Below are 13,308 nucleotides of genomic sequence, written 5' to 3'. Positions count from 1 at the left end.
CAAAAAATTCGAACTCTAGACTTAACGAATCTCCCCATTTTAGATCTCCCTGGGTTAAGAAAACACATTTTTGTTATTATGTCTGTCTCTGAGAAAGATAACTCAAAAACGTTTTGAGCTAGACGGATGAAATTTGGGAAATTGTCTTTACACTAAGTTTGTAGATTTCTATCAAATTTTGAACAAAATGCGTTGAGAGCAATTCTGTCTGTTCGGCTGTTCGAATATAAGTTAACAAGATATTTACAAAACAAGGATTTTAGTGTAAACATCTATCCGAATATGAATCAAATATAACGAAAGGTTGACCATCTGTCGGCTCTGCACTTTTAAAAACATGTAAATAAAATAACTTAAAAACGCAATGACTTAAAGATATCAAATTTGGTATGTGATTTTCTGATTACAAGTGTAGTTCAGTATCTAATTTTTGTTTAAATCGGTTGGGAAAAACACATTTAAAATGTAAATTCCTCATGCCAGTGATTAATCACCAAACACTTGGCAAGGATCATATGACAGATTTAGTACAAATTCACGCCAAACTCGCGCCAAAAATGAATATTTCGCAACTATTGACCGCCAATGCCATGCAAGGCTTTCTTAGAGATAACACATTTATTTGAGAGTATGGGAGGAAGTTTTAGCGAGAAATACTTTATGTTATTATGACAAAGTAACGTAAAAAAGAATTTCCAGCAGATAATATCGATTGCATGAAGAAAATGGAAAACAAAAATCAAACTTTGAGGTCGAAAATGGATGTTTGATATTTGGTGTCTTCAGATGCTTTTATCACTCAAAATCTTTAATTATTCAGGAAGGTCATTCTGTTCTTGACAGTCGATATTTTATCCTGTTCGATACAATAGTATCTTCTCTTGATGTCTCAGCATAAAAGCTATTTCGATGAAGATCAAAGAATGTTTGTTTTTTCAGCAGCAAACTATTGGTTTTTCGGAACATTATCAATGGTTTTCCTTATCTTTTCTCTTATTGTAAATGGATCGAGTCTCTAACCATTTTTATTAGATGTGTATTTTAACTATTTCTGTATTTTAAATTCTTCTATTTCTTCTTAACTACTACTGTAAAAACATCACCGTGTTCTTTCATGATGTATAGACATCATCTGATTGGAGAAATTTTTGTTGACTGTAGTTTCTTTCGAACGACTGGCTTATTTTTCGATTTAATCGAATTTCTACAAAACTGACTTGACTGAATAGCTTATAAAGGCCACTTTGTTTATCTTTCTGAACTATATTAGCAATAATCTCTTGTCTTCAATTCTATGAAAAATTTTAGTCAATGTTTTGCTGAAGATTCTGCATCTAAAAGAAACAACTATACAAAGGGAACTAAATCTTTTTTAATTTACAGATTCGCGAATCCTCCTTTAAATGCATTTTGGGCTAAATTTCTATTAATATCTGTACGATGAATGAATCTAAAGGAAAAAATATGTCTATCATTATCAAAACTTTTAGTCATTTTTTACTGAAGTCATTTTCAGTCATTCACACTGAAACTATTTTGAAAAAACAGTATCTGATTGATTTGAGGAAAGTTTAGAAACAAAAGTATAGATTTTGTTAATTAGAAAATAATCTATTAAATGAATTTAAGAAAAAGAAATATGAAAATTCTGTAGAGAAAAGATATATATTATTTACTTGGTTTGCAAATGGATGAGACAAATGAGTTCCAATTTATGCGACATTTGAAATGTTTGTTTCTGTGTCTTGAAAAGAAATTTTCGTGTGCACGAATTTTATCGTAATCTCGCAGTTGTTGATGTTGTTGTAACTTGTAAGAAATATGAAATATTCTTCAAAAATTACTTATAATTTTATGAAATTTAGCATTCCGGTATGTATGAGATTGGAAATATTTAGAAAAACAAAATTAATTTTTTTTTGAAAATTTGAGATTTTATATTCTTTATTATACTCAACTCATGTATGTTGTTGCATATTCTTCTTGGATTGAACACCAATTCAAACCAAGTTCAAGAGATCGAGGAAAGATGGGGGTGCAGTAGCTTTTGTGGATAAAACCCCCTGCGCAACCGAGAGCAGAAATCTGACTTAACAGCTCATATGAAGATGAAACTCAAACACTCGCTTGCACAACCCCCTTTTAAGCTGTATTCTTACGACCTGTCTGTCTGCAGATGGACAGGTTGTAGGAACACGACTTTACAGGGGGTTCTTTCACACAACTTACAGATAGAACAAAGGGTAAAGAACAACCATGCCCGAACCAGGACTCGAACCCGGGATGCCCAGATCACGAGGAAGACGAGCTACCCCTTGGCTAGGACGACGGTCTTCATCTATGTAAATAGCATAAGCAAGTGTTTTCGGAATATCTACACCGCAGCAGTTTTCCTGGAAGTAAAATAGTCTCTTCTTTTTCAAATAAATAAATAAATAATAATAATATAATAATAAAATATTAAGTCCGACTTTAGATGTCGAAAGCATTTATATTTGCTAGTAATGCTCAAAATTTTGCCTTCTTTCAGCACGTATAAAAACTAAGTTGCTAAGTAAACTATAGGGAGATACGAATAACTAATGTGACTATCGCATAATTAGGTAGCCTGGCCCGTTGTCCCTAAACATTAGGACTCTAATTTAGGAATAATAACGAAATTTGCTATATTCAGAAAGAGTGCAATTCATGGTAAAAATTTAAAAGAACATATAATCATTACAAGGATTTATTAATTGTAACCTATACATTGAAATACATATACTTATTTCTAACTACATCATACGCCAATAGTGAAAGAATAAAAGATGAAGAATATTTTAATCGAATTAATTATTTAATTATTTACACACTTTCATATCAGTTATAGAATAATTTGAATCATAAAATCTTTTTGTATAATTGCTGAATACCATCTTTTCTCTTATGAATAAGTTGTGAATGAATGAAACGAGACAGTTATAATTAAAGGAAAACTTATACAAAAGTAAATCATGACAAAAATTTCACTGTTATCGGAAATCAAAACCAATCAATTTAACAAAATGTATTCTACAAAATCATATTAGATCACATATTTCATCCATGTATTCATGAATATAACATACCGTCCTTTCTCATATCTATAAAGTGTGAATGAATAAAACAAGACAGCTATAATCAAAACTAAGCTTAATATCAAAATAAATCTTGACAAAAATTTCATTCTCATTGGCTTCTATTTTTAACACCAATAAATTTAAGAAAATGTATTTTTCAAAAACATATTAGATCCCAAATTTCACACATGATTTCTAGTTGATTTTTATTAATAAATAAAAACTATGAAGAAATATATTCTTTCTTTACACATACTATTGCCTAAAAATAAATAACGTTCGGTTTTGAGGGAGAAAAATAAGTGGTGAGTTTAATTATAACCCACTAAGTATGCTGTAAGAGAAATATAAAAACAAATTAAGTGACAAAAAATATATGTCAAGGCCTAAATCATAGTCGACTTTATATTCATTTTATGAGACCTTCGAAATTTTGAGCGGGGTGTTATGTGATGCGAAAGGAAACACTGATTGATCTTCAAGGCACGTCGAGACGGATTAATGACTCAAAGACGTATCCAACGTTACGAGTTATTTTCTGAATAAATTAGGTCATAAAACTGACTGCTCTGTCTACTTAATACTGATATTTATACCGTTTTCGATTTTTGTTTGATTCTTCGTAGAATAGAGTTTTATAGAAACACTGAAGAAAGTTTTATTTTATTTGAGAATAAAATGTTGAAACGATGGTATAGTCAGGGGATTTACACTTTTTCGTTAAGTGGACAGTTCTGAAGAATTTTTAAAGAGATATTTTAGACCATATACTGATATTTATACTGTTTTCGATTTTTGTTTGATTCTTCGTAGAATAGAGTTTTATAGAAACACTGAAGAAAGTTTTATTTTATTTGAGAATAAAATGTTGAAACGATGGTATAGTCAGGGGATTTACACTTTTTCGTTAAGTGGACAGTTCTGAAGAATTTTTAAAGAGATATTTTAGACCATATACTGATATTTATACTGTTTTCGATTTTTGTTTGATTCTTCGTAAAATAGAGTTTTATAGAAACACTGAAGAAAGTTTTATTTTATTTAAGAATAAAATGTTGAAACGATGGTATAGTCAGGGGATTTACACTTTTTCGTTAAGTGGACAGTTCTGAAGAATTTTTAAAGAGATATTTTAGACCATATACTGATATTTATACTGTTTTCGATTTTTGCTTGATTCTTCGTAGAATAGAGTTTTATAGAAACACTGAAGAAAGTTTTATTTTATTTGAGAATAAAATGTTGAAACGACGGTATAGTCAGGGGATTTACACTTTTTCGTTAAGTGGACAGTTCTGAAGAATTTTTAAAGAGATATTTTAGACCATATCTGGGGGCAGGGTAGTGCCCCCGCCAAGTCGAGCAAAAACAAGCGGCACGGCCGTACTATCCTTTTCTCGAAGCAGTTCATGCTATTTTCAACCCCCTATAACTTCGTTGTGGATAAAACTAGAAGCCTGAATTTTCAGTAACCAAGAAGGTCTTATATAAACACGGTATATTTCAAATTTCATTAAATTTGAACCAGTCGTTTAAGAATTATAACTAGTCAAAGTTTGTGAATTTTGTCACTGACTGACTGACTGACTGATTGATTGATTGACTGACTGACTGACTGACAGATCATCAAAACTCTAAGGCACTTCTAGCAGACATAGAAGCTTCAAATTTAGAATACAATTAGTGTTTAGTGTATAAATCAAGGAAAAACTAAAATATCCATGTAATAATGGACGGATCGATAAATTTTTCGAAGTTTCGTGCATTATCCATTTTGTCGGCAAATTCTTCGCCAAGTCGCCAAATGGTCGCCAAGTTTGTCACCAAGCTCTCGTATCACTGGCTCGGCATCCGGCAGCATCCAGTACAGATTACTGTAAAACTGTCTTTCATATGATGACACTATTCTCGCTGGGAAAAATTAATTAAATCTCAAAATTACAGGTTTCTAACAATATCTAATTTGAAATAATTCAATTTGAAGCTGTGGAAGCTGCAAACGCAATGGGTGACTTTCAGAAAATCAATCTGGTAGAAGAAAGCAAATTGATCTTCAAAGTATGATCGCAAAACTTAATGTCGATCAAAAAAGAGTCTTCGATATGATCACAAATAAAATGGACACAACCGATAATAACGCTGACGTTTTACGCTGTTTTGTGAGTGGAACTGGTGGCACTGGAAAGAGCTTTTTAATAAAAACTCTGAAAATTTAGGTTAAGACGTATTTAAACAAAAAAAGTGGCAGTTAGTACTCCAACAGGAATAGCTGACTATACATAGAATAGATTGACTATACATAGACTATTGCAACTGCCTGTAGAACACAAGCAAATACCGAAGTACAAACGACTTTCTGATGCAGTGCTCCTTCTGAGATCAGATTTGAAAGAAGTAGTGTTGTTTATAATAGATGAAGTGTCGATGATATCCAATGTTTAACATATATTTACTTACGCTTATCTGAAATATTCGACACAAGAGACGATCAGAATGGGTAGTTTGGAAAAAAACATCTTGTAGTTTTCGGAGATCTCTTACAGCGTCCGCCGGTAAGAGAAAAGTCACCTTTTGAAAAACAATCAACTGCTGAAACTAACAAGTTATTAGGTTCCCTCAGTATACCGAATCTGTGGACCGAACTGTTCATATACGATGAACTTACAATTAACATGCGACAGCTCAATGATTTTGACTCTGTTGAAATGCTAAATAGAATAAGATTAGGTGTGACTACACAAAAAGACCGCGACTTACTCTCGACTAGATTAATAACTCTCAAATCCAATTCAAATGAAAACAGATTAATTGAAATAATTGAACACCTCTCGAAACTTCCTGATGATATCGTTTGCTTATTATCTACAAAAAACTTGTGTCAACAATTAAATACTGCAATGATTAAATCTCTTCTACATCCCAAAATAAAACTTACAGCTGTAGATAGCATAAATTTCCCCAGATACCTAACAAAAAGAGCTCGTGAATGCATAAAAAAATATGAAGACGATGCTTCTATGACTGCAGGCCTGGAAGAGAACATAATTATAAAAATAGGAGCAAAAGTTATGTTAAGGCGAAATATTGACGTGAGTCTTGGTTTAGTTAATGATTCTATCGGTATAGTGCAAAGAGTAAAGGTTGATCAGGAAAATACAAAAAATAATTAAGAAAAAATACATTGCATTTAATAAAGAACATGTTTACGAGCTTAGTCCGGTCAAAACTAAATTTGAAATTATTAATAGAGCTTATGTTCATCGCGAACCGTTTCCCATATGTATAGCCTATGCTATAACTATACACAAAAGTCACGGTCTAAGTCTAAATAATGCACTGATGGATATTGGTTCTGCAGCGTTCACATCCGGTCAAGCTTACGTGGCACTTCCGAGAGTTACAAGTCTGGACGGCTTACATCTAATAAATGTCGACTTTGCAAGTATTAAAGCGCAGGAATCCTCAATTTGTGAATACAACAGACTAAGAAGCATTTACCCTCCAGACTTGTCAAAAATTGTCATATCAAAGCTTACGAGAAAAACCCATAGAGACAGAGACTGGGCTTTGAGAAAAACTGTGGCTGAATCTCAAGAAGTAGTACCGGAAAAGAAAAAGGGGAAGACTACATACAAAAATAAGAAAAGGACTATCGACAAAAAGACAAAAGATCGCACTAAACAATCTAATTTAATATAATATGTTAATGTAATCTAATTTAATGTAAAGATACATTGTGTTTTCATGCGATTGCCAAGTCAATCTATTTATTTAAACCATAAAAGATTTTTAATATTGATATAGTCACCATAAGATGTTGTTAGGTTAGCTAATTACGTAATAACTTAAGACAGAAGGACCCTTAAGTAGGGACTGAATAAATGGACCGACTTGGTATTACATGGATCTCACAACTTTTTACGATAGAAGAATTGAGTTGCGAGACTTGGTTTTTTTTACAAGTTACGTTTTTGATGGCATAAAAACTTAAAGTAAGTTGCGGATGAAATAAACGTCTCGATGAAACTCATCAAAGATACAAATTAATGAGCACAATTCACGTATTAATGAAAAAATTCATATTATGATCCTGATTATTCTGGTGGTCAAGTTTATGGTAATAAAAATTTATTTGCGCTTAAAACTAGCGTTCTTTCACATTATCGAAGTTTTTCCCATTTTCTTGATTAATTGACCTTTTTATTTTAATAATAAATGCACGATTTTTTACCTCTCAATTCGTTTTTAGGTTCAGTTTGATGAATTATCAAAACAATTGGAGGTTGGTATTTGAAAACGAGCCCAAAAACTCACTTTGTTAGTTTTCCTATAAGCAATTTGCAGAAAGTGCAAAAAAAAAAAAAAAAAAAAAAAAAATCCGAAAAAACATCTCAAACTGATTTATGATGATTTCTGTATAGGGATTGCAATACCGGACCAAAATTTCAATACCGGTATTCGGTATTTTTTAAATCTTAATACCGGGATACCGGTTTTAATACCGGTATTAGAAATTTTAGAAAAAGAAAGAAAACACAGGTGTTTCTTTGTTTTATTTGCCAGTTTTGTTAGAGAGTGTAAATATCACAAAAAATAATTTGTAATTTATAAATTATAACAGTATATAATCACAAAAAAGTAAAGAAACATCTTATTTATTTAAATCACAAAAAAGTGTAAATATCACTATTCAGTCTGTGGTACTATTACAAATTTTTGAAATGTGATCTTAAAAAAACATAATGCATCAATTGTACTGTCATTAAGCCTGAAAAGTAATTTTGTGTAAAAATTACCTGCTGTCGAAAATGCGCTTTCGAAAATGCGCGTGATATATTTTTTTCAAGTATTTACCTCTAAATCCCTCATCTTCAAATAAATCGATTTCTCGTCGGATGGTTTTGGATATAGATGGTTTCTGTATTGCATTTTCTTTCGTTGAAATTTTTTTTATTTATCGCTAATTCTAATTTTTGTTCAAGAGACAATTCCTCTTCACTATCGACAGTAGCGACATCATAATCTTCGATAATTGAACCGAATTCTTTTGAATGTGGATAGGTTTGTGGGTAAAAAATTTTAAGAAAATTTATTATAAACTTAATTAGATTTGAAATGGTTCTTTTCTTTTCTTTTTTTTTTCATTTTCATTTTTAAAATCATTACAATTATGTAAATACCATAAGACATTTTCTATTTCGGTATGTCTTTCTTCTGTGCGATTTTTCAATGTAATATATACTTCTTCAGATAGTGATGTGTGCTGTTCTTTCAGTGACTGCAACATGAAATTTATTGTTGCATTAGCTGTTAGTAAATTAGAATCTCTCAGACATAATGACTCAATAGTCAGTTTTATTGGAAGTAGAGCTGGTATAGTTCTGGATATTAAGTCGAATTCACTAGCTGAAAAAATAATTTACAAGTTTAAGTCGATGATTGCTTTTTGGATTGGATTTCTCAGTTTCAAAAATCGCTCCATCATTAGGAGTAAACTGTTCCAACGTGTTTTAGAATCTAATATTAACATATATTCTGTTTTATTTTCAGTTAGTATATATTTTAGTAATATGTAGTTTTTTATAGGGGAACGTTTAAATATCTTAATAATTTTTCGAAATTTAAAAATTATAGGAAGCAATTCTTGATAGGTTAATATTTCATCCTCATTAGCAATATCTTCTTCAACAATTACATTGTTATTATCTTCATTGTCAATATCACTCTCACATTTACTCTTTTCTAAGTTGGAATCCGAAGTTTCTATATCCACAGTATTTGGATTCTTCTGTTCTTTATTTTTTTGGTATAATACATCTATTATTCCTAATTGAATTCCATGTGCATAGCACAATTGCTGATTTGCACCAATCAACTTTCCAACTTTTATCATTAGTGTTGCTCCATGAGTCGTTATGGATACAATATTTTCTTTCAGGGACAATCCATGTTTCGCTCATTTAGATTTAAGCAATTAATTAAGCCATTAATTAGCAAATTAATTTCGCCAGTTAGGGAGACAACAAAAACGCATACTATTTTGCTATGTTCGCTATACCTGAACCTATAGTGGAGAAATTTTAAAAATTTCTAGTAAATACCGAAAAACCGGTATTTTAACTTGTGAATACCGGTATTACAAAATTGTACAAATGGCTCAAATACCGGTATTCGGTATCCCGGTATTGCAATCCCTATTTCTGTATTATGCCATTGAGACGGAGCATTGGTAAAGTTCTGCTTTCCCTGGGAATAACTAGACAATGGGAAAGAAGGCAGTCCATACTAACGGGATGGATATTACATGCGTCTCTCCAATTTGAGTTTGAATTCCATTTGTGAGTCATCTAAGAAGAAACAGATTGTGATATCTTATCACAAACGCTTTACAGCATGTCGTCAAATGAGATACGTAAATATTTGGTTATGAGACTGCAATATCATCTGAACTTTTACTAACATCTTTGGAACAATGAATTACCTGATGTCTCACTTACGGTCAGACTTGAGTTTTTAAAAATTTTTTAATAACAATACTAAAGATTTAAAAAAAACAAATTTTCAGCAGACTTACTTTGCTTAGTGAAAAATATGATACAATCATATTAAATACTGGAGTGGCCGCTATCCGTAAGAAACACATACGAATCTCCAAATTTTGAAATCCACTTAGCATTGCTAACGATAAGCTAAAAAACAATTATTTATTGTAAAATTGTTTGTTACCAGAATTTTTAGTTGTTTATTCTTTTTATATTATTCTTTCTAATTTTTACAGCATTCTTCAAGAATATTTACGTTTGACTGATTGTTGCGTGTTCGTTGACTCAATGGCATATTTCTATATGCTTTTCATAGTTTTTAATCGTCAAATTTTTATCTATATTTAGGTAGAACATTGCCGTGTGCCTTGACACGTGATGACATTTTTCTTGGTAAAACAAGCTTATTATATCTTAAGGATTAAGTGATGGATAACTGTTTACATGTATACAATTAAATTCCAACTTAAATTTAAATTCATTTCTCGGAGTTCCTACCAATACCCACTCTTATCGGTATTAGCCATCCACTCCCGCGTAACAGTACCTCTCTCTCTCTCTCTTCACTTCATCTCTTTTTGGCCATGAGGTCGCAACAGCTACATAACGGTTAGAGACATTCAAAATGACAAATATCGTCATTTTGAAACGTCAAATTCATCTTTGTCAGTTTACAGATTGTGGTGCCACACAGCGTACTTGCTACTATACTACCACGTTTCATGTAAAACAAGATATCTAACTAAACATTTTATTGTAATAGTTTCATTATTACAAAATTTCCAACGAAAACCTGGGTTCGACTTAGAATAAAAACCTTCTAGAAGTGCGCTCTGACTTTCCAATAACACACAAGAGAAGTTTAAATTTGCTATTTTTTTTTTTCATTCTAGAAGCATGTTGTAACAGCAGGCAGGATGGTGTTCTGGGGGCGGAGCTGACTCGCTCCGTCCATGGACTTAAGGAGAAGTAAGAAAAGAGTCCAGCAGCGATCTCTCTCCCCGAGTCACACCTCACTGATGCTCGCATGCCAGCAAGAATCTAAAGAAGACGTGCGCAACATTCTAGAAAGACAGGTATATCCATCTTCCTAACGCACTCTTAGAATAACTTAGATTCTGTGGAATTATACTATTATTTTATACAATTTCTACTTATTATTACGATATTATTTTAACTGTTATATATGTTTGATTTATTTCATTCTAAATTTATTTTAAATTTTATTTATTTGCTTTCAAATCATATATATTACATTACACTTAGTAGAACTGCTAATCATATTTGCATTACTAAATCGCGATTGCAATTTATAAATTAGAGTATAAGTTACTTAAAGATGCAGTAAACTCCTGAGTATCCGATTCGCGATTATCCGGCTTCCGTACTATCCGGCCTAGTTTCCTTTTATCTTCATTAAAGGAGGAAGAAGTTGCAATAGAAACATTGCCAAGGCATTGAAAGCGGGTGTATGATACGAGTAAAAATGCAGAAAGCTAAAATTTAGAGAGCTCAAATGTAGAAGCAAAAGTCCTTATAGGTAACCTATTAATGACTTTTTCTAAAACTAAATACTGCAAATTTTGACTCTTATTTCAGGGTTACCTTTTCATATCTGTGTAATCATTTATCAGTAAAAAATAAAATCATTAAAATATATTTTCTTAAGAACTAGGCCAACGATTTGCGTTGAGGTTTTGTTTATGTTTCCTACATTTAATTTAATCATTACAGAATTTATGTTAAATTGGGAACAGTTTATATCCTTTAACTTACTTTTTCTCTTATTAATTCTTTAACCGAACGGTGCAGTATATTAACTACCAGTACAGAGCTTTCTATTTTAACACGACACGTTACCGACAACTGCTTCTATAATTCACTGGACCGCGGCCGCATTCACATTCTACGAGGCTTGAGTTAAATGGAGGGCTTAGTATTCAATAAGAAGTGAGAAAATACGTATTATAATCGTGAGTTTTGGTATAAAAATTTTTCTTCTGATATTGGTGCACGAAGAAATGAGTTTATAGAGCTCCAGCCTATCCGGCTTTTTTGTTATCCAGCCTGCCCTCCACCTCATTATTTCTACTATATACCTAAATTTAATGTATTCTTATATTGCTCTACTAAAAATGTAGATTTTTTTAACATCCTTTGTTTTTATTGAATATTTCAAGCTGAAATCATTAATTAAATAGCAATTTTACTTAGTTTTATTTATTTATATTTTTTTCGTTTTTTCGAACAGCCTGCAGCAGCGTTACAGCGAGATCGCACCGGTAAGAACGCCCTTCATTACTGTGCGGAAAATGTGGACTTGGAATGTGCAGGCCGTGTTTTGGCGGCTGCCCCATCCCTGCTCAATGCCGCGGACGAAGAAGGGTACACGCCACTGCATCTCGCCGTCATCAGTGGCAATAAGTCAATGGTGAAATACCTGCTGTCTAGAGGAGCAGATTCAAGAGCTGAAGACAGTGAGAAACATTCTTGCGTTCATTGGGCAACAGGTGAGTTCCTAAAACACGCTAAATAACAATACCTATGCCTTACACAATCACAATATCTTGACTAGTATAGATTTCTTAAAGAATGAGGAAAGTAAATACTAATTTGTATAAATTAAATGCTAGAGTATCATTTCGATATATTCAATATCCAGAAGTTCTTACTTTCATACCTAACTTTCCTGACACTTAGGACACTTATAATTCTTTTTTAGTCAGTAATCCCCGCAGACTTAGCAAGAGTAAAGGGCATTACGTATTACATTTTCTCCCTCTTATGTGCAGAATATATTTATATTTTGTCTTCATGCCCATATCCACAAGACTAGCAAGGGGCATCTACAGCCCCTTTTCCACTGGCCATTGACATTCCATGCACATGTTGCTAAGAATTTTGTATCGTATTCTGAATTCTGTATCAAGTCTGATTACTTTGAAGCCCGCCGGCGTCCTGGCATAGGGGTAGCGCGTCTTCCCCGTGATCTGGGCGTCCCGGGTTCGAGTCCCGGTTTGGGCATGGTTGTTCTTCTGTTGTTCTATCTGTGAGATGTGTGAATGTGCCCTCCTGTAAAAAGGGGTTGTGCAAGAGAATGAGTGATGCGTGAGTAGCAAAGTCGTACTCTTGGCCCTAGTTGGCGCTGCTATAAAATATAAGAGACGTCCCCCTCAGGCTTAAATCGCTGTCTTCGTAACAGCGGGCTTGTCAGTGGCAAGTGCCATAAGAAACAAACAAACAAACAAACTTTGAAGCCCTCCCACACTGGAGAGTTTAGGAGTAAATTGATGAGAAGTGCCGATTTAGCTATGCAATTTCCATTTTTCCAGTGATCATAGTAAAATGTTGTATAGATGAATTAGCTTCATTCCGATGATGAAACGTATTTTTTACAAGTAAGTTTGGTCCGTGAATGTGGATACAACTGATGTTTCAATTAAATCTCTTAAGATTCCAAATTCACCATCCTACGGGTCATCCAGATAAATTTCAGATATTTAGGAAGGGTTGGAATAACTCCGATATGATTATTTTATCCCTTCCAACTGTCTCTACATACTTCAGAATGCCCTCCTCTTCCTATTTTGGAAACTATAAAATTCCTTTTTAATCATCATATTTGCAGTATTTAAAACCGATAAATTAATTTCATTTTGTCTGTTACT

The 13,308-nt window shown here is 32.6% G+C and overlaps 1 protein-coding gene across 2 annotated transcripts in view; it reads left to right on the top strand.

Moving 5' to 3' along the window:
* The window catches only part of LOC129985277 (ankycorbin-like), a 93,858-nt gene that overhangs the window by 26,936 nt on the left and 53,614 nt on the right, over positions 1-13,308 (top strand). For both annotated transcript variants that reach the window (XM_056095248.1, XM_056095247.1), the window contains exons 2-3: positions 10,534-10,716; positions 11,892-12,150. In XM_056095248.1, the coding sequence (XP_055951223.1) occupies positions 10,594-10,716; positions 11,892-12,150 (382 nt within the window). In that variant the 5' untranslated portion in view covers positions 10,534-10,593. The remainder of the gene's footprint in view (positions 1-10,533; positions 10,717-11,891; positions 12,151-13,308) is intronic.

The sequence above is a fragment of the Argiope bruennichi genome, chromosome 9 (assembly GCF_947563725.1).
Source record: "Argiope bruennichi chromosome 9, qqArgBrue1.1, whole genome shotgun sequence".
In the NCBI taxonomy this organism is placed as follows: Eukaryota; Metazoa; Arthropoda; class Arachnida; order Araneae; family Araneidae; genus Argiope; species Argiope bruennichi.
The sequence above is the reverse complement of the archived record's forward strand: the minus strand, read 5'-3'. Positions and strand labels throughout refer to the sequence as shown.